Source organism: Protopterus annectens, chromosome 1.part2 (genome assembly GCF_019279795.1).
Source record: "Protopterus annectens isolate FY-2018-M chromosome 1.part2, PAN1.0, whole genome shotgun sequence".
In the NCBI taxonomy this organism is placed as follows: domain Eukaryota; kingdom Metazoa; phylum Chordata; order Ceratodontiformes; family Protopteridae; genus Protopterus; species Protopterus annectens.
In genome coordinates this window covers 64,299,488-64,322,200 of record NC_056727.1, presented here as the reverse complement: position 1 = coordinate 64,322,200, position 22,713 = coordinate 64,299,488, and the positions used below count along the sequence as shown (strand labels likewise).

Genomic DNA, 22,713 nt, shown 5'->3' with positions numbered 1-22,713 from the left:
AGGACTTGCTGGAGGGATAGATTCCTGTCCCAGAGACTTCCCATACCCTGGAAGAGGCTACCCATCTATGTCAAGCAAAGTTCCTCATTAACACTCTTCAAGAAAAATCTTGATGAGTGGATGGGAAATAGGAAATACACCCCGGGGATTACTTCTATGGCTCTGCTTGACAGGGGCACAGGAAATTAACTTTCTTAGGTTGGTGTAAACTTTGTTGGCTAGGCTTACTTAGGCCCTTGGGCCGATAGCCTAGTACCTACCTATGAACCTGTGAACAAAGAGGTTTTCTAACATGAAATTAGCTAACTGGGTGAAGTGTAAAATGAGTGAAAAGAAGGTGGAAAGTATAAGTAACATTAGCACACGTTAATGTAGAGGCCATTGTTACAGAAGATGTTCCTTCAGATATTTAGTATATATTTTCTTAAGATAGTAGCTTTTTGACTAATTCTGTTAAAACAGCATTGTAATATAGCAAACTGTGTCGCTGGGTCCTTTTGTAATGGTCTCAAGGATTACATTTCACTTTGGACTATGTTTTAATTTTTAGTGTTAGCATCGTGTCTGTGCAAGCCAGAACTGTTTCATACTGTACTGGACTTAAGTAAGAAAATCAGTCGTATATCAGGAAGACATAAAGACCCCTGTATGACCTGAACTGAGATTTTGCTACAGCGCACCTCAAGCTATACTATATAAAATAAATCCATATTCTTTTTTAATTTAAATTCTAGTATATTGTATTGCCCATATCAGTTGATTTGTAGTGCTAAGCTGCTACAGACAAGAGAGGAGGATTACACTAGCATGTATTTATATTCCACCTAAAACTGCTAACAGAGCTTAAGAAAATTTGGGGGGAAATAATCAGTTTCAGCAAGGGATATTACTTGTAGGTGGGGACTAGAATGTGATTTGCAGCAGTGAAGATGTGTCTTGGGGCTCAGAAGGGAAAATAACAAAGGAGGGTAGATTTTTGAAAAAATGTATTAAAATATTTGGCATGGAAGATGTGAATTCAGTAATAGGAGTTTGGAGTGAATTTACATATTATTCCCCAAGATAAGGCTAGGCTAGACAGAATTTACATTTCACAGGAACATGTGCATTTAATTGAAGGTCTTGAAACGCACCCAGTAACTATTTTAGATCATGCACCAATAACAACTAAAATAAAATCACAGGGTAATGAAACAAAAATGAGACACTGGTGCTTTCTCACTTACCTATTGAAAAAAGAGGAATTTAAGGAATGGGTAGTGATGATTATTCAGGAGCTACTAGATAGGACAGAAAATTTGTCTTAAAATTAAGGTGGAGTGTAAAAATAGGGTAGAAATAAAAGAAAGGGTGCTATGGTTGGGTCCCTATCAGTTTGTCGAATGCACTACATATTTATTTTTTTTAATTTCTTTATTGAATGCTACTTATCGAACACCTTTTCGTTGAACTCTGTTAAGCGAAATCTTATTCTGTCAAATTATCGTTTCAGCAAAGTTTTTCCCAGGGAAAAAAACAGTGGGCCATCATCAGGGATTTGCCCTTTTTCCACTGTAGTACAATCTCGGAGTTGGTATATTTAGTTAGAGGGGTGTGTGGGGCGAAGCCTTCCTCCCACCACGGTGGGTTTAAATAGTGCTGTTTCTGTTGCAGTCGCTGAGTTGGCCAACTGTTTTATTCCGATGGGAAAAACTTTGCCAAAATGATCGTTCAGAATAAGATTTCGCTTAACAAAGTTTGTCAGAGAAGTGTTCAGTAAGTAGTGCATTCAATAAAGTGATATAGACCTAGCTATGGTTCAGAAGTAACAAGAATTATTTAGAGACCCTGTCAAATGTTCAAGTATTGCATAATAGGGATAATCTCACAGAACAAGAAAAGGATCAACTGCAAAATGCTAAGCATACCTCGATAAAATGCACAAGTTTTGAAAGATTGCTGTTAACAGTATTGAGCAAAAACTTTTAGCAGAATGACTCGGGCAAAAGGTAGAAAGGGCTGTCTCCCAAGTTTAAGGAGCTTATAACAAGGAAGGTAACAAGAAATCCTGTAGAGTTATTAGAAATATTTCGGAAAGTCTGTGAAAGTCTGTATAAAGCAGAGAAATATGGAAATCAAGAAAAGATACGAATGGAAATGTTTATGGAAGAATTAAATATGCCAAGTTTAGAGGTAGGTGAGGCTGAATTACTAATGGTTAGGATAGGAGGAGATGAGATAAAAATCATGATGTATAACCAATCTACAGGAAAGTCCCCAGGAGCAGATGGTGTTGAAGTTTGGAAGCTAGGAGGGAAAAAACTGGTAAAGATCTGGAAGGTTTTAACAGTGTTTTAAGAGGAGAAGTACCAACATCCTGGAAGAAAGCTGTGGTAGCTGTAATACCTAAAGAGGGTAAAGATCCATCAGATCCAGCTTCATACAGGCACATTTCATTACTAAACCGTGATTTTTAAGTGTTCATGTGTGTAATGGCTAAAAGAATGACAAAAGTAATGCCCAAAATTGATAAATATGGAACAATGTGGTTTTGTGGAGGGGAGGCAAACATTTGACAACTTTAACAGAACATTGAGGATACAGAGGGAAGCAGAATTAAGAAATTACCATTGTTGTTGGTGGGTCTTGATGCAGAGAAAGCATTTGACAGAGTAAGCTGGTACTTTATGAGCAGGGCAATGGAAGCATTTGCATTTCCTGAAAAAATATATGGTTGATTAGGCAGATATATGAGGGATTGGATGTGAAAATTAAAGTGGGTGGGGCCCCCTCTGATAATTTCTGCTTGAGCAGTAGAACCAGGCAGGGGTGTCCTCTTTCCCCTTTGTTGTTTGCATTATATTTAAAACCACTGGCAAAGAAAATAAGGGACTCAGAAACTGAAGGATATAATTGGTATGGTAGTCAAGAAAAGCTGGCTGTATTTGCAGATGTGATATTATTTTATACCTGACAAATCCTGAAAGAGACATTACACTGTTGTGGAATATTTTGAGACAGTTTCATGTCTTTTGGAGATGCAAACTTAACGAAGTTAAAACAAAGGCAGTAGCAGTAAATTATGTCCCTACAAACATATTGGTTCAGCAATGGCCGTATTTATGTGGACATGATAAAATTAAGTATTTAGGAATATGGATTAAAAATGATTATGGTGTGGTAGCAAAGGATATGTTGGAAGAGACAAAAAAAATACAAAGACTGAGAAAATGGAAGCTTTGTTATATGGGTATGGATAATAAGATACAAGCAGTCAAAATGTTTTTAGTCCCTTTTAGTCTTATACACAGGTCAAGTTGGCTGCGGTGGTGCAGTGGTTAGCTTTGTCATCTTACAGTAAGAAGTTTACTTGGTTCTAGTCTTGGCTGGAGCATTGCCTGTGTGGAGTCTGCATGTCTTCCCTGCAGTTGAGTGAGGTTTAAAGACATGCAGAAAGGTGCATGTGTGTGCATATGCCTTCTTTTGAAGGTTGGGCGTCAGGCTGGCAACTTGACACCGTAAAAAGACCACTGCCAACCAATCTGTGGACTGGTGACATGCTGTAGCGACCCCTAATGGCAGAAGCCAAAATACATTGCTTTTAGTCTTAGACACACATCAGGCATATTTTTATCAACCAGAGGAGATGCTGTAGATAGCAAGTAATAAAGAGCTGACGGAAGCAAGTAATAAAGAGCTAACGGACTTTATCTGGGAGGGGAAGATGGCAAGAGTCAAGTGGGATAAGCTGATTCTTCCAGTAGAACAGGGCAGATTGGGTTTGCCCAATTTGAAGGGGGTATTTCAGAGCTACACAGTTAAGGCTCCTATATATAGCACAATCAGAAAACTATAATTAATTTTGGAAAGCGATGATGTTGAAACAGGGAGGAAGCTCAAGAAACAAGGAGAGACTGGGATTTTGGATGCAGGCCTTTAAGGAGAATAACAATAATCATACAGAATATTATATCCATAAAGCAGCTTAAAGTATTCTAAGAACTAAGCCAATTCAGGAATGGAGAAAGGAGATTCTGATGATAGGGATGACTGCAATTAAGGATTTAGACAATAGGCAAGAGGGGGCTGGAATTTATTGGTGAAAACTGGCAAAGGAGCCAAGGTATTCGGAACAAATAACTAGACAGGGAAAGGTAATAGAATGGGAAGAGGCCAAGAATTTGTTTAGACTGCAGGTTAGAGATTGCCTTCTCTGTCAAGCATTGCTATCACTATAGGCAAAGAGGAAGAAATGGGGGGGGGGTCCTAAACGAAAAACCAGCACTGGTAGAGTTTTTAGTAGAATCTAGAACAGAGGCTGCCATTAAAAAAAGAATAATTAATAGAGCATATAAAATATTGCATTATAACTTTAAGAATCAAAGGAGGTTAGAAAGAATTGGGAAGAGAAATTGGATAAGCAATGCACAAAGAAACAATGGGAGGATATATGTATATCTCCCAAATATGCAACAAAATCTAGAAGAGTTAGGATTTTTGCTTGGAAATGTTTACATAGATATTTTTATACCCCCCGTAGACTCCAGAGAATTGGAGGTGTGATGAGGAAGAAAGAGGTACTTGGGAACATATTTTCTGAGAGTGCGGTGTGTTGGTGGACTTTAAGGATTCTATTGCGGGATGTGTTGTCAAAGATGCTGGGTGGGCAGATTGATGGGAGATGATTTTTCTGAGATGTGATACAGGATCGGAATTGCCTAGACATTGTAAGGCCTTGCTGTGTCTAATTATGGTGACTGCCAAAAAAAGCAATTACTTGAAAATGGAAATCAAAATTGAAACCAACTGTGTTAGAAGTAATGAATATAGTAACACTGAGAACACAACTGGAATTAAGATCTTTAGAAAAGGGTAGGAGCAAACTACAGAGGAAAATGGGAATTGTACGAACAATGCATACAGGGAGGAAAGAGGTTTAAAAAAGGCAGGACTGAAAATGATTCGGTAGATTATAAGTGATATGGGAGTGTGTCATATAGTTTGTGATATAAAATGCTTGCAACTAGGATTGGTTCTGTGTGGTTTGTTTTCATTTAAATAAATGTATGACTGCTTATGTCATAAGTGGTGATTTAATAGAGATGTCTCTTGTTTAAAAAATAGGGCACAATCAAAATAATTTATGTCAAGTTGCTTGGGTTATATGATATATAGCAATATATGTGAAGTATAATGTTTGTTAATGTTAGTTTGTTAATGCAGTTTGATTACTTTTGTATAAATGTAAATTTGCCTATGTCATAAGTGATAATTCAATAAAGGTGTTTAAAAAAAAAAGGCTTTTTAATTATTTTTTCTGGAGTAATCCCCTTTCTATGAACTCTTCCCCAGGGGTTTGCAGAGCTGATGTCAGCTGTGTGTCACTATTAGAGGTGGTTCCAAAACTTTAATAAAATAGTAAAAATAAAGAACAGGTAAGAGCTTTCGCATGTAGCTTCTTCAGACCTATTATCAAAGTAAAAACTCTAACCAGCTTTCATACACCTTGTAACAGTTTCATCCAATCAACTGAAAAAGCATTAAAGGTTGCTAAGCAACATGATTGCATTAAATATGCCAGTTAAATAAACCAATTAAGTCTGCTTACATTCATATTCCTAAAAACAACTAAATATTATGACTATAAAAATGCATATGCAATTAAATTAAATACTCATATCACCTATTACCTAATAATTCATAAAAAACATTTACTCTGTTTCATAAACTCAATAAATAAGAAAATGTACATATTAAAATAGCACATATTCACAGGTTTCAAGCACCGGATGTAAGCATTTTTCTACGTAAATAGTGGTTCTGTCACCCACCCTTTACTTGAGACTATGGGTCTCATGGGTGGGTTCTTTGCATCCTTATGTACTTTGGGTAATCCATATATTACTGGAATCAATGGGGTTTCAACATTAAAGTATTTAAAAAGTTCCTCTGAAATTCTGTTACTTATGAGTAAATCAAACACCATGACTGTTATTCTATTACAGCTTTCACATCCATTTCAGTTATTCTTTGATATGTAATCTGATCATTCAGTAATAAATCCATTTGTGTGATATAAAACTCCTTGTTCATGACTATAACCCCTCCCCCTTTGTCAGTAGGCCTAATCTCAATGGACTGCATGGATTTTAATTCTAACAATGCATCACATTCATCCCTACTTAAATTAAAATAAGAAGATGTTGTACCATTTTCAAATATTTCTCTAATTTCTTTATCGCATACTGAAATAAAGGTATTTACCATTGGGTGTATTTTAGGAATAAAAACACTGGGCTTAGTAAATTTGTGAATTTCATTGCTAGCATTCTTAAAAACAGTTTTTAAGGTCAGTGGCTTCCAAATAGTCTCAATTCCTGCAAAATGTCTACCAAGTTCGTCTTCTGTGCTGGGATAAAGGAAAGCCCTTTACCCAATAACGATAACTGTGCATCAGTCAATGGTATACATGAAAGATTTAAGACCAAACCTTTAAATTGTTGCTTCTGGTTATTCTCTGTTGTACCCCCTCTGTGTTCTGCTGCCGTGGGACATTTCCCTTCCTGCCGTGGCTCCTTGATCTCTCTTTTATCAGTAAGGTGTCTTTTAGTTGAAATTGTATTATTAAAGTCTCCTTCACTCCATTTGAGGCCTCTGAAAAAGGATTTGCTTGTTTAGTTTGTGATGCTTTATCCCCTACCTTCTCTATTGCCAAGTTCATATTCTTTTAAGAACAAAAAATCACTCAAACGTCAATTATGTTATAAAACGCAAGGGTCTGGAATGAATAACATCTCTCAAAGACTAGGCACTTATATATGCAGGAAATGTATGGCCTGCAAGTATATATATTCGAGCACTACCTTTATATACCCACAACTGCACTTTGAGATTCAAGCAAAATGTTATGCAGACTGTAGAACCATAAATGTAGTTTATTTTAGTTTCTGCCAAGTTTGCAAAGTTTTTTTTACATAGGGAAGACTAACAGAATGTTAAGGGATTGCATGCTAGAACATGTCAGGGATATACGTAACAAGAAGGAAAGGAGTGCCTTGGATAAACATGTGGAAACAGAAGGGGCACAACACATTTAAATTCCTTGGACTAGAGATCCTTGAAGAAGGGGGTGGAGGAGGGGATATGAGGAACAGGACTGAAGCAGCAGAGCAAAGGTGGATTATGAGGCTGAATGCTGATAAACCACCAGGGATCAATGAAGCTGTCTTATTAAAACCCTTCCCCAAAGTAAGGGCACTTAGACATTAAATGCAGTAGGAGAAAGTATCATATTCCATTTTGTATTTTTAAACAAGACATTTATGTTATTTTACATTTTTATGTAACAAGGTTTCTGTCATATAGAATATTTATGAAGGCTTTTAGAGGTTTCTAAAAGAAGTTAGCAATGTCATTGATTGATTAATTGTATTTTGATTAAATTGTGTTGCTTATTGGATGAAAATGTGTTTAAATAAGATGAAGGGGTTGGTAACATCAGTCTGATGAAGCGGTCAGTGTGATCGTGAAAGCGCTTGCTTCCAGTATTTTTTGTAATAAAGTTGTGTTTGCTATAGCCGTAGTGGTTTGGCTCAGCTTTTTCTACTTGGTTGTAGGAAGTGCTGTTGACTTTGGTTCAGCAACCTTTTTTGGTGCGTGGCATTTGGTATGGAACAGTGAGTGTTCGCAGTGCTTGTATTTCATCTGCCATTTCTGTTGGACCCTAGAAAACTGAAATGATCCTGTCTGTGAGTGGAAAGTGTTGTCCTGCTGGTCCTGCCAGGCAATTGGTTCTTCACACTCACAAGACGGGCAGTCCTGAGCTTTCATCGACTGCTGGGGGAAGGTTGCAGGGCAGTACTACCAATATGCCAGTAAAGCAGTGTGTTGTATGAATCTATACTGTTACAAGTAAGTGGAACTTATGCAGCTGTATTTTCCTGTTTTAAATGTAGTAGTAGCTGCTGTCTGCAAATTCTAGATAATAAAGTTGAGAGCTGCTTAAGTTGTCTCAGCCCACATGATTTCTTTGGTGTGGCCATTCAAGAAACACAGTTTTCCTCATATGGTGAGGTATCTAGAAATTTCAGTTATTAAAAGGAATTTTGTTTTTTTTTCTGTTTATCTGAATCATCTGTTTTACTCCCATGTAAACTACCACTTCCTTTTCTGCAGATGTCCACAGCATGATTTTCATATAGGCAGTAGTTCTGGGGATTTAAACCTTGACCATTCCTTCCTTGTCGATGTCTTGCATTCACTCTTTCCTTGTTCATATCCTGTAGAACTCAGGAGGTTGTCATGTGGTGGGCATTATGAGGGAAAACATTTGCCTCTTCAGGTCGTTCTTACCCCACCATTAAAAGCAGATGAAGATAATGTTATGTCGTCATTCTTCTTTGGGAATTTATGACAGCATACACGTTTTGAGACACACATGCCTAATCTGCTGTTGGACAGGTGAGCAAGCTAAACCCAATCATTCCACTCCATCTTCCACCAGCTTCTCCAGCATCTAGTGGGTTAATCAAACCGAGTCATGTGAGTCATAGATAAAAGTTTCGTCCTTATATGCTGTATGCCATGGAGCATGGCACACGAATTTAGTGGTTCACCAGGGCAGATTTTTGGGATGGATAAAGTTCCCTTTTGCTGTTTCATTTTGTACATATTAGAAGGCTGTCATTTTTCAGTTCCAGGTTTAATTAAACTTTACAGATTCACAGATGTGAAATAAATGAGATAGGTATATACTGTAGAGCACTGTATTTCTTGAGATACTACACAGTTTGTGAAGTTATTCCCTTCGTTAATCACTTAATTAATGTTGCTGTTTTGCTAATAGCTTGCTTTCATGGAACTGATTGTCTTAATGTGATGAGGCATTTATTGTAGAAAACAGACAACTGTACATTTTCTGAGTAATAACTAGTAGTCTGCTCACATGGAGGCATATCTAAAATTGTATTTTGCTGATGTCATTATAGAGGTGATAACCGGAAAAACATTGCTTGTAATATATCCAGTTTTCTTCACTGACTTATCTATTATACCATTTATTGCTTCTGTTGTTGTAAAAAAAAAAAAAAAAAGAGAAGGCAAAGCAGTTGGACACCTTTAACAGAGATGTATTGTAGTAGCCGTGAGAGTGTAGTGAGCCAGGCTGACAAATTTAGAGCTACTCTGATAACTTCACGAACATTGATTTGTGCCTAGTTCTGTGGCATAGAGGGATAGAGCCCTAAGACCCAGATGAACCGAGTTTAAAATAGGTGGTCAGGTACTGCAGCAGTCTGGCAGGGGAGAATAGTTGTGAGGGACCATTGCAGGCTTGCCTGTATTTGCGAGATGGATTAGTGGTCTGGTTGGCTGTTTACCACCAATCAGGCAGAGATTTGCACCCATTGAAGATGTAGCTGTGAACCAAGGATGTGGGCTTGTTGCTATCAAGCCAGTATTAGTATCCTCATTGTAAGAATGTGGGTGGGAACATACTCACACAGGGGAGGACAATACAGGCCCTCATAGGGATGCAAGTGCCCATGTTAGTCACCAGGGAAGGGGTTTGGGCATAAGTAGAAATCCTGTCGTAATGGTTACTCTCAATGAAGTAGGTCAGTGTGAGATTGAGTACCATGTAGTTTCCCAGCCTGAAGACAGTTGGGATCTGTCTTGAAATATGGATGACCCTCGTCTTGGTGGGTGACTTCAGATCATTAGGCTGTTGGAATAAAGACATTCATTTCTCAGCAGCACAGAGAAGAATGGTTGATGATATGGACTGAAATTACTACATGGCTGCATAGATAATAGCCCTGTCCATTAAACTCTCACTTGGTGTAGCCAGGGTCCCTTGCATCCCAGAGCAAATGGACTGAAGTGTACAGGTGAGGCTGATGATTGGTAAAATGACATAAAAAAAACATTGATTTGTTAGGGAAATGTTATGAGACCATTAAGAAACTATAAGGAATGTTGTTATTGTGCAGTAGCACGTCAGCAGGGTATAAGAAGGGGGAAAGAAAGATTTGCAGAAATGTACACTAGCTGTTGTCTCAGAAAGAGCAACCAGAAATTTGTGATGTGTGCACCAAACACCTGTGCCTCTACATGCCCCTTTATAAGTACCTAATTTTCAGTGGAATATGTCCTGCATGTCTCTGGAAGTTATTGCAATGGATTAAGGCCATGAGCTGTTAACAGAATGATTTTTGTAGTCCAAGATTTGATTTCTTCAGCCTTTGTTTTACTGCCTGGCTCTAGTGAGTCACTTGTCCAGATAGTATCTGCTACATCAACCATAAAAAAGGAATCTAATGTTCAGTGGACGTGCTGATTAACAAATAAAAATGTGACATGTGTTTTTCCCTTTTTCTGAAACCAAAAAGGTTAGTCTTGTACACAAGTTTATAAATTTGTGGTATTAACATAACAATGCTTTTTTATGTCCATTTTTCATTTTTTTTTTTTGCTCCCCTTGGGACTTCATTTAACTGGCCTGGCCCACCAAATGCTGCAAGTCCACGCCAATTTACCAGCTTATCTTCTACTCCCCTTCCAACTTACTCAGATATTGCTGGTGCTGGATGTGGATCCTAAGGGCATCCAGGGGGTTCAGCCCTCCCAACTCTCTGACCCACCTTCCAAGCTCATTGTTTATGTCCAAGGGCAACTCTTCTCTTTAGATCATGCCTCTGCACAGGAGCATCATCAAGAAGTGGTCTCTCACTCAGGACAGCATGCTCTTTCCTCCCAACTGCTTCATCAGTCACTCAAGCTATTTATCGAACCTGAGTCAACTAGGCCATAGTTAGGGCTTCAACCCTCTACACCAACAGAGTGGCTTATCCATTTCTCATTGTTAGTTTGACTTGATGGACTATGACAGCCAAGCCAGACCCTTGGCTCAGCTCTTCTTCAGAAATCCAGGGCTTGCCCACTTGTAATTACCATTTATATTTGCTGATTTAGAATTGTTACTATTTTGATACATTTTTTCAGTGTTTATCTGCTACATGCCCATTTATTTGCTATTTTGTCTGCTTTTGATTATGCAGGAGAAACAACTTTCTGAAATAGCATTAAGTAACTGGAATTTCATCCTTGTCTACTAGTGGAGTGCAGTCTGATATGTATTGCAGTATTTTTGCCTTTGATCTCTATAATATGCACTCATCTAATTGTATTTGTTTTAGGTTTATGGAGAATCTACCTCATTCAGTAAAAGAATGTTTTGCCTGTGGGCTCAGCTGTGGTAAGTACATTTAGCAATCATGTGGTTCTGCATGAAAAATTAAAGATCCTCCAGTGCAGTTTTTTCTTAAAAAAAAAAATAAATAAATAACTATTTCTCCTTAGGAGTATGTTGGTGCATTAGCCTGTGGCAGTGCAAACCCAGGTGACTTAGTGTGGTATTAATAGTCATTTCGCTTAAGTACAGAGGGTATTTTTGCAAGCCATGCACAGGTACAGTTCAGGCACAGTTTAGAGACACTAGCTTTGCCAAATCAAATAATTTAGAACTAGTTTGAAAAAAATCTTACCCAAATGAGGGAATAAGGAGATGTAAATGAGGAATGCGTGAAAAATGTGTGACTTTCCCATGTAAGTGAATTCTCTTCCTGAAATTATGTGATTCATAGTCACTTTTTGATGCCTGCGTGTGCCTTGATAGGTTATAAAAAGTGGTAAATCTGTGCCTTTCTTATCCACTTTGCAGTCCTTGGAAATGCTCGGTTTCACTGCAAACTTGGTAGTTTCCCACTGTGAATTGCTTCAGTTTTGCCAAAACCTGGCATGTGAAATGCTTAAGAAGGTATAGGCAAAGGATAACTCACCTCATCTTTGCTGAGCAAGAACTGCTGGACAGGGGGTTTAGAGTGGACAGTGATATAATAAAGCATGTAGTGAGTTTGAATAGCTGTCGAGCAGGAAGTGTGTGTGTGTGTGTGTGTGTGTGTGTGTGTGTGTGTGTCAGACTTTCTTGTATCTGTGGATACCAAGGTATGTATAGCCCTCACTATACTTGCCATGGCGACCTTTCAAAGATAATTTGTAGGCACATTGGGTACAGATTTCTGTTTCAAGGACACTGCAGTAGTTCTACTCCTGTCACATATGAATGAGCATAACTTCCTCAGTTTCATTGCAGGACCAAACCAGTGCCATGCATGCTTTCTGTTGAATGGTAAGCTTTCCTGCGGTGTTTTGTGAGAAAGATTACACCCATGTGGCTGTAAGGGCCCCATTTTATGACAGATGGGGAACATTACTGGAGCAGGAAGGGCTAACTTTCTGTCAGCTACCAGGTAGTGTGTGATGCATGGGGGTATGTCACCAACACGTTGGCCCAGCATCCTTAGAGTGCCCATGATTCTCACATTTAGCACCCAGGCTTTCTGAACCACCTCTTTCTGTTTGGTCGTCAAATTAATAAGTGCAAACTAGTCTAATGTTTATTAACTATTGTTATTTTTGTGTCCGTATGTGGTATTGAGTAGTCATCCCATTTTATGTGTACCTCCCTGTTTGTTTTTCAGGTGATACAGGTTACCCACTTGAACCTTAGCTAATGGCACCAGTCCATAACCTTCATGGAGTTGGCGAGGAGCACTTTAACACCACCCTGTCCCAGACATGGATAGTCATTGAGTGAGCGAGTGTTTGACCTACTCAAAGCAGTTTTCCTTTGCTTGGATGGGGGGTTCTTCAGGAAAAAAAACTGTTACTGTATGCTGAATATTTATGGCTTGTTGCAGTCTGCATAACGTCATCATGCATCAGTCTGCCACAGCCAGTTGCTGATAGAAACAGTACAGCTCCCTCTATCACTTCTTCCACCAGTAATGGTAATGATAGTATCCAGCCAGTAACAGTAGCATGGCAGCTCCTCAAGCAGGCTTGTGCATGGTGCACAGCTATGCAGGTGAAGAGGCAGTGTCTAGTCCACAGATATGGGTCAAGATATTCACTGTGTGACTGGGCAAAGTTACACACATAATAGTTGATGCATGTAGTGATGTTCTTCGTGTTTCACTGTTGCAGTCATTACATTTGGGTAATCCTGCTGGCAGGTTGCCCTCAGTCGGCCTAAATTCCAAAGTCCTGGGTCCTGCATCGGCTGCTTTCACCCCCTCCCTGACATCAGGTCGTCAGGGGTATAAATGATGCCACCGATGCCATTTTCTTTAGTCTTTCTTGCCACGCGGTGCCCGAAGCAGAAGCAGTTCGCAAGTGCCGGTCAGCCGACTCCTGAGATTTTCATGTTCAAGTTTCAGATCCAAAGTCTTCAATAAAGCTAAGTACCCCATTGGGGAAACTTTTTTCTTGCTCCAGACCGATGTCAGAAAAAGTTAGTAATTGTATTTCTTGTGGAAAACAAATACCACATAAGGACTTTCATTCTTACTGTATTCCTTGTCTAGGCCCTGATCACAAAGTTGCTGGTTGTCGGTTTTGTGCTAGATTTAACCAACACACTATTAAGCGTCGGTATGATTTTGCTTTAAACTATTTTGGACGCCGGTTTAATTATCCAGAAATGTCGTCGGATAGCCATCCGACTAACGGAGTTCACAAAAAACGCAAAGAAAAGGAGAGAGATAGACAACCAAGGCCCAAAACTGACGACGAAGCTTCTCCCAAGCCAGTCGCCAGTTCTCAGTGAGGCGCTTTTGCAGCCCCTGACGCCCGCTACTTTAGAGTCGCAGCCCGCTACCAACTCCCACGTGGAGTCGGCCATGCCGCTAGAAACTCAAGGTATTGGAGCCTTGGATACTATTTCTTCAGATGGGTCCGGAGCCGCTGAGCAGGCACCGGCTTCTGAGGGTGTATTCAGACCTAAACATCTTTATATTAAGCCAACCTCAGCTTCAAAGGCAAAGACTAAAGCACCTTCTAAAGCAAAGAAACAAACTCAAGAGCCACGTGGACAGGCCTCTGTGCCCAAAAAAACAGATGCTCAAAATGGCCGAAGACTTAATTACCTTGATCAGGGGGTCCCATCCCCCTCCTGATAAGAGGCCTAGGCAAGAGACTGACTATGAATCTTCAGATCAGGTTTCTATTTCTTCTGATCAGGAATACTCTCTTCCCCCATGTGGATTGTGATGCTGAAGAATCTATACCTTCAGCTTCTCCTCTAGAGGACTATTCTTTTGGGGAAACCTTGCATACCATGAGGGAGCATTTCCACTGGGAGAGCCAAAATTTTTCAGAATCTAAAAAGAGGCTCAGGGATTTCCTTTTACTACCTCAACACAGGCCACTAGTCATCCCACCTGTGTTAGATATTGTAGACAATGTGTTTTCGGAGTCTAGTCTTACCCCTGACTCCTTACCTCCAGCTCCTGTTAAGCCTGACAGATATTACAGGGTTCCTGATTCTCATAAATTCTTTTTTAAAAACCCTGCTGCAGACCCAGAAACTATTTCACAGGGTCCCAAAGGAGTTAAGGCTTCCGCTGCAAAAAACTCTACCCCCTCTGACAGAGATTCTAGGGCACTGGATAGATGGGGAAAAAGGTTTACACATCTGCAACCTTGGCTATAAGGGCCTTAAACTGTCAGTTTCATATGCTCAAATATCAACAACATGTCATGGCATTACTTAAACAGAAAATGTTATTAAACTCTGAATGTGCAGAAAACAAGGAAATGCAGGATTTATTGCATGCTGCTGAACAAGTTGGAAAGCATACTTTGCAAAGTGGTTTTGATTCTTTGGAGGCCTCTTGCAGGGCCGCAGTTACAGGTTCTGTAATTAGGAGGCATGCTTGGTTAAAGGAACAAAATCTGCCTCATCATTTCAAAGTTAAATTATTAGATGCACCTTTACAGCATGATACTTTGTTTGGTGTTAAAGCAGAGGAGGTGTTAAAGAAAATGGAGGACAAAGCTAAATCTATGCAAACTGTCAAAGGTTTTTTTACAAGTACAGCCACCTAGGTTTAGTAGACATTGGCCTGCAAGGAATTGGTCCTTTCCTGTGTCAGACAGACCTCAAAGGGGCAGATCCAGACGCCCTAGAAGCAGAACCCAGGTGCAATGTTCCTACAGGTTAAAGCAATGGGGTGCTTCTACCTCCAAAGTTGGAGAAGACAGCCTTACAAGACTATCTGCAAATATATAGAGCTGAGTATATTTTTCTGTATTATTCTGTATTATAGAGCTAAATTGTTGCTTTGATATCTGTTGTCTTAGTGTTCTGCAAATATACAGAGATCAGTATATATTTTTTTGGTTTTATAATTTGCACTCTGATTCCTCACATCTCTGCTGAAACCCCCCCCCCCCTGTTCTTGGTTGTAGTTTAAATTTGGTGGCTTTTGTAGTGCCCACCCCACTGTAGATTTGATCTAGCACACTCCCCCAGTCCCGTAACTTTACCGCATTCTACCTAATAAACCTTTTCTGCACTTGCTTTTAGTCCTTTTTAATTTAATTACATTTTTTCAAACTGTGTGTGGACTAATATTGCTACATACTCAAGTGTGACAGCTTGCACTGCATGTGAATTGTTTTTGCTACTGTTTTTGCTACTTTAAAAAAAAAATTGTAAGCCTGTTTCCTACCTTTCCTGTAATTAGTGTTCCAGACACAGATTTGCTGTATCCAGGACTATTTGTAAGCTTCTGAGTCCCCAAGCCTTTCTGTGTTGGAGGGAAGCCTTCTAGCTTATCAGTGGGAGTGGTAAGCACTAGGTAACCTGTCTACCACATAAGGAGTGGTTCTGGCCCAGAATTTGTAGTTATTGGCCATTTGGGCGGTCTTCCAGCTCTCTCAACCTTCTGATTTGAAGGCCTGCATTTGCACTTGTTTCTGTCCTGTAACTCCTAGGCCCATCTCATTTGCACACTCAAAAAAAAAAAAATTATCTGCTTTTACTGTATGTGTGTTTCTTCCTACTTTATTTTGCTTTTGCATCATCTTAAAAGTACTCAATTGTATTTATTACTGCTTGGTGTAACTCATTCTAAGCCTTTTAGTTTAAGCACTTGGGCTTCAGACCAGTTGTTTTACATTACGAAGGTTTGTGGTCTGCACTGTGGTGGCAGGACAGGTAGCTTACATCCTTCTAAGTTGGGAACTGCTGATTGAGGGCTCAGTGTCTGTTATTCTAAAAGTGTATTAATTCTGTTTTAAGCACTTGGGCTTCAGGCCAGTTATTTTACATTAAAAGGGTTTGTGGTCTGCACTCTTGTGGGAGGAGAGGCTGGACTCTGCCCTTCTAGCTGGGAATTTCTGGTTAAAGGCTTATAGTGCCTGCATATCTAAACTGCTTCTTACTGAAATTGGTACACCTTGTTTGCTGTAGCATAGACTTGATCCAGGCCTGCTGAATCTAGCTTTGTTTGTATAACTTGAGCACTAATCCAGGCATTCTTTAAAGTATTCAATTGTATTTATTACTGCTTGGTAGTAACTTTAGCTATCATTCTAAGTCTTTTGGATTAAGCACTTGGGCTTCAGACCAGTTGTTTTACATTAGGAAGGTTTGTGGCCTGCACTGTGGTGGCAGGACATGTAACATACATCCTTCTAAGTTGTGAACTGCTGATTGAGGGCTCAGTGTCTGTTATTCTAAAAGTGTATTAATTCTGGTTTAAGCACTTGGGCTTCAGGCCAGTTGTTTTACATTAAGAATGTTTGTGGTCTGCACTGTAGTGGCAGAACAGGTAGCATACATCCTTCTAAGTTGGGAACTGCTGATTGTGAGGGCTCAGTGTCTGTTATTCTAAAAGTGTATTAATTCTGGTTTAAGCACTTGGGCTTCAGGCCAGTTATTTTACATTAAAAGGGTTCGTGGTCTGCACTCTTGTGGGAGGAGAGGCTGGACTCTGCCCTTCTGAGCTGGGAATTTCTGGTTAAAGGCTTATAGTGCCTGCATATTTGAACTGTTTCCTACTGAAATTGGTACACTTTGTTTGCTGTAGCATAGACTAGATCCAGGCCTGCTGAATCTAGCTTTGTTTGTATAACTTGAGCACTAATCCAAGCATTCTTTAAAGTATTCAATTGTATTTATTACTGCTTGGTAGTAACTTGATTAAAGTGTAGCTATCATTCTAAGTTATTTGGATTAAGCACTTGGGCTTCAGACCAGTTGTTTTACATTAGGAAGGTTTGTGGCCTGCACTGCGGTGGCAGGACAGGTAGCTTACATCCTTCTAAGTTGTGAACTGCTGATTGAGGGCTCAGTGTCTGTTATTCTAAAAGTGTATTAGTTCTGGTTTAAGCACTTGGACTTCAGGCCAGTTATTTTGCATTAAGAAGGTTCGTGGTCTGCACTCTTGTGGGAGGAGAGGCTGGACTCTGCCCTTCTGAGCTGGGAATTTCTGGTTAAAGGCTTATAGTGCCTGCATATTTGAACTGTTTCTTACTGAAATTGGTACACCTTGTTTGCTGTAGCATAGACTAGATCCAGGCCTGCTGAATCTAGCTTTGTTTGTATGCTTGTTGTTTGTTTGCTTGTTATTTCCCTGAAACGCTAATTCCACCTAAAACGCTGCTTTTCAGCACTTCTGTGGATCCCTAGTGATATCTGCATTGCTTACTGTGCTTATTTCCTTGTTTCACTTGAAAGAAAGTTACTGTTTGTCATTTTTGCATTTAAGTTACCTGTAACACATTGCATTTAAGTTACCTGGCACTTGCTCACTAAAGCAATTATATAAGTCAGCACTAAAATATTAAAAGCACTACACCCTCACAAACTCCCCTTGAGTACCTCGTTCCCCATTGGCCCTTTTTTTCAATTATAAAGGAATTCCCAATACTATTCTAGCATGTCCAAAGGTCAGTTGTCAATCTCCGCACTTGCTCACTAAAGCAATTATATAAGTCAGCACTAAAATATTAAAAGCACTACACCCTCACAAACTCCCCTTGAGTACCTGCTCCCCATTGGCCCTTTTTTCAATTATAAAGGAATTCCCAATACTATTCTAGCATGTCCAAAGGACAGTTGTCAATCTCCTCTCCGGTCCAGCTGGTGAATCTGGGAATCTTGAGGCAATGTTACAACTGCCTCATGTACACAGACAACCCTCTCCTCCTCCCAACAAATTCCAACACATGTGAGAGATGCAACCATATTGCCATACTGGAGGCTAAGCTCTCTCAACTCAGTACTGGCAAAACCAGTCAGGAGGAGAAGGAAACCACACTCACTACAATTCCAGTCTCACATAGACCTACCACGACAGCAAACCAAACACATAAACACACAAAAACATACTCGGAGGCTCTAAATAAAAATCTGCCTAAGCAGCAGAGACCTCCAAAGCAGACACCCAAACAACCGCTACCCCAAAACAAAACACGTGCAACACATAGCTCACAAAGCCAGTGTGCCGAACAGTCACAGCCCTTAAGGCTAAACAACACACCTGATACACTTGTAATAGGTGACTCTATCGTCAGGCACACTGACGTCCCGCTCACCAGGCTGAACAAGGAGAAGGTCACGGTGAGCTGCCTGTCGGGTGCTAGGATCCGCCACATAACACAAGCACTCAGGTCACTCCGAGGCAAGTACAAATATGACTCGGTCATTGTCCATGCTGGTGTGAATGACCTGAGACGTACCTCCCTGGACTACATGAAAAGAGACATAGAGGAGCTCTCTGAGCATGTAGCCCAGGCCGGTATGACCCTGACCTTGAGTAGCATCTTACCCTCACCAAGAATGATGCCAGAATATGAAGACAAGATGATCAATTTCAACAATTGGCTTAAGTATTGGTGTCATTCAAAGGGGATCCAATGCCTGTCAGCCTGGGATGACATGCCCGACAAGCCACGATGCTTCGCTAGGGACGGCTTGCACCTGTCACCCCTGGGCTTTCGGATATTGGCAAAGGCTCTTGCTACCCCCATAGTGCCTTTTTTAGGCAAGGCTCAAAAGACAAACCCACCTCTATAGATATCGCAAGGGATAAGAAACTAAGAGTAATGCTACTCAACGCCAGGAGTCTAAACCTCAAGATGCATGCACTCAAAACTCTCCTTAGCATGGAGAACATCGATATCTGTGCAGTAACAGAAACCTGGTTCAAGGCTCCTGAGAGCACCCCAGCACTACTAGGTTATACCTCATACCATGCTTTTCAGCCTCAAAACTTGGACCGAACCACAAAAGGAAGGGGAGTATCAATATTCGTCAAAGATACCCACACCTCCAGGTTGGTGGCACAGCACGAAGCATCAGAGACTATCCATGTGCAACTAACAGTGGGTAAAACTGCCTTCCAGTTTATAGCCTGCTACAGACCACCCTCCCAAACCCAGGAACCCCAGTCGGCCTTCCTGAGAACACTGGAAAATATGAAGTTCTCTCCAAACACCATTATATTGGGCGACTTCAACTACCCAAACATAGACTGGGAGCATTACTGTAGCTCCAACACCTAGCCCAAAGGTTCCTAGAATTTATAAACTCAAATGCTATGGAACAACTTGTTACCACTCCCACAAGAGGGGAAAACATACTGGACCTGATCATCACCAACATGGGGACTCTATGCTCCAGACCAGAAGTGTATCCCTCACTGGTAAGATCAGACCATAAACTAATCTCACTGGATATTCACATCCCGACCCCACCCCCTGCCCAGAAAACCACAGTGAAAAACTTCTCTAAAGCAAATTTCACACTCCTCAAAACCGAGGTGGAATCCTTCAAAGCTCCCGGGCCTGTGAAAAATACGGCCCAGACCGCAGAATCTTTTATAAAGGCATTCTATAAACACCTTCAGAAATGCATGGATCATGTAATCCCAAGGAAAACCAAGACCCAATCCTCCAAAGGCAGACGTCCTGTCTGGTGGACCCCAGCCATAAACAAACTATACAATAAGGAGGAAGCTACTACATGATAGAGCAAAATCCCAAAAAGGGAAGGCATCTCTAATCAGTATTAGCAAAAAACTACGGGCACTCATAAAATCGTCTAAGGCCAGCTTCGAGAGAAAAATTGCACAGGACACTAAGGATAATCACAAGGCTTTCTTTAGTTATGTTAGGAACCTGGGTGGGAATTCCCAGATATACTCAGAATTAGTCCAAAATGACAAAAAATACACCAAACCCACAGACATTGCCAACATCCTAGCTGACAGGTTCAGCGCAAACCCCCCCCCCCCCCCATCTCAGATACTCAGGTAAGAGCTACCCTCTCCAAAGCAAAAAACACAGCATCAATGGGACCAGACGGTGTCCCGGGCTGCGTCCTACATGAACTCCAAGAAGAGCTAAACCCAAACATAAAACTACTGTTCAATTTCATCCTTACTACAGGATATGTACCCAAAGAGTGGTGTACAGCAACAGTGGTCCCTCTCCTCAAAGGTGGTGCCTCAACGGATCCTGGAAACTATCGCTCCATAAGCCTGACTAGCTTGGTCTGCAAAGCTATGGAAAGGATCATCATGGACCTCATAAATAAAGATATTGGGGAACTACAGACACTGGATCCTACCCAGTTCGGCTTTGTTAAGGGCAGATCCTGCCTCTTAAACCTGGTTGATTTCTTTGAAACCGTCACCAAGGCCATTGACGAGGGGAAGGTGGTCCACACAGCCTACCTGGACCTTGCAAAAGCCTTCGATACAATACTTCACTCGGGCATTATAGATAAGCTCACCAGCTTAAATATAAACCCCTATATCACTAGATGGGTTGCAAACTGACTCAAGGACAGAACCCACATGGTTAGAATTGCTGGAGCCATGTCAGACTCCAAAACAGTTACAAGTGGCGTCCCACAAGGCTCAGTCCTGGGACCTCTCTTGTTCGGTATATATTTCTCTGAGGTACAGGCCAACACAGAAGGACTGTGGCTGACCAAGTTCGCAGATGACTGCAAACTGGGCGCCATAATCGACTCTCCAGCCGACACAAGCAGCCTCCAAAAGGGCCTCATTGAAACAGACAACTGGTGCCAGAGCCATGGCCTCAAGCTAAATGCCAAAAAGTGTATAGTCATCCCCTGTGGCAAAAACAAAGTGCCCACAAATTACCACATAGGTGGTAATCCATTAAGTACAGAAGAAGTAATTAGGGACCTGGGGACCCAAGTTGACAGCAATCTCTCATTTGACAACCACGTGGCCAAAGTGGTTAGAAAAACATTTTATATAGCCCACCTAATCATGAAGGGATTCACATCTAGATTAGGGAGGTCATCGTGCCTCTTTACTCATCCCTCATCAGGCCCATAATTGAGTACAATGCCCCTTTTGGGATGTACCTTACCAGACACCTGCAGCAACTGAAAAGACCCCAAAAGTACCTCACCAAGAGGATCGAAGGGCTCAAACAGATGCCATATGCTGCCCGGTTAAAGAAACTCCAGCTCTACTCAGTGGCATACCACCTGCTCAGAGGCGATCTGTGCCTGACGTATAAAGCCATGTCCAACCCGGAATTAATGGGCATCCTGCACCTCAGAAAATCCAAATCCCATCGAGCTACGCGCTCGAGATACTTGAACCTTAGCACTGAAATAAATAGGACATGCTGGAGGGACAGATTCATAACCCAAAGGCTCCCTTCACTCTGGAATAAAATCCCAGTCCAGGTTAGGCAGAGTCCCTCATTGACTCTCTTCAAGAGGAATCTTGATGAGTGGATGGGAGATCGTAGGTTTACCCCAGGTATCACTTCTGTGTCACTGTTAGACAGAGGCACAGTATACTAACCTCGAAAAAGAGCATAGCAAAATTAATTTAAAATGGGTGGCGAAAGCCAAACACAGTCTGGCTAGGCTTATAAATGCCTTAGGGCCGATAGCCTAGTATGAACCTATGAACAGCCATACAGGAAACAGTCCCAATGACTTCCCCCTGTCTGCACCAAGCACTTATCTCCTGGCAGCACCCTTAGGGGGAAAATTAGCACTTTTACTCAAAACTGGCACATTATAACCCAGGACAAGTGGGTTCTAAATATCATGTCTCAAGGGTACAAGTTCCATTTCCATACCCTGCCAAAGGCAAACGGCTGGCCAGATCTGCCAAAAAATCAATGGGCAGAGGCACAAAAACAAGTCTCATCCCTCATGGACATGGGGGCCATTCAACAAGTACCAGAGCAAGAGCAGGGACAAGGATTTTACTCAAGACTGTTCTTAGTACCCAGAAAGGACAAGACCTGGAGACCAATACTGGACCACTCTATTCTGAACACATTCCTGGATATACCAAAATTCAAGATGATGACTTTGCAGCAGCTTCTGCCCATGCTGGGCAAGAACGCTTGGCTGGTGATTCTAGACCTAAAAGAGGCATACCTGCATGTCCCAGTCAGACAATTATGCAGAAGATACCTCAGATTCAAGGCTGGCTCAATGCATTACCAATTCTCTGCACTGCCCTTTGGCTTATCTGCTGTGCCCAGGGTCTTTACAAAGTGCCTGGCACCAGTAATTGCATTTTGCAGACAAAGAGGAATACAAATATATCCTTACTTGGATGACTGTCTAATTCAAGCAGAGAACAAGGACATTCTTCTACAACATCTGGCGTTTGTGAAAAGACTTCTAACATGCCTAGGGTACACAGTCAATGAAAAGAAATCAAAACTAGTACCCTCTCGAGATAATATTCCTGGGTGCAAGCTTAAAAACAACTGCCCAGATGGTTTATCTCACGCCAGACAAACAAAGGCAACTGACTACCTATTTCAAAATGTTGGCAACAAAGGCCCAGTTATCTGCAAGAAAAATTCTGCAGG

The 22,713-nt window shown here is 41.0% G+C and overlaps 1 protein-coding gene across 3 annotated transcripts in view; it reads left to right on the top strand.

Annotated features, from left to right (window-relative positions):
* VRK2 (VRK serine/threonine kinase 2) overlaps positions 1–22,713 on the top strand; it is a 1,303,788-nt gene that overhangs the window by 585,720 nt on the left and 695,355 nt on the right. For all 3 annotated transcript variants that reach the window (XM_044054930.1, XM_044054917.1, XM_044054923.1), the window contains one exon: positions 11,175–11,233. In XM_044054930.1, the coding sequence (XP_043910865.1) occupies positions 11,175–11,233 (59 nt within the window). The remainder of the gene's footprint in view (positions 1–11,174; positions 11,234–22,713) is intronic.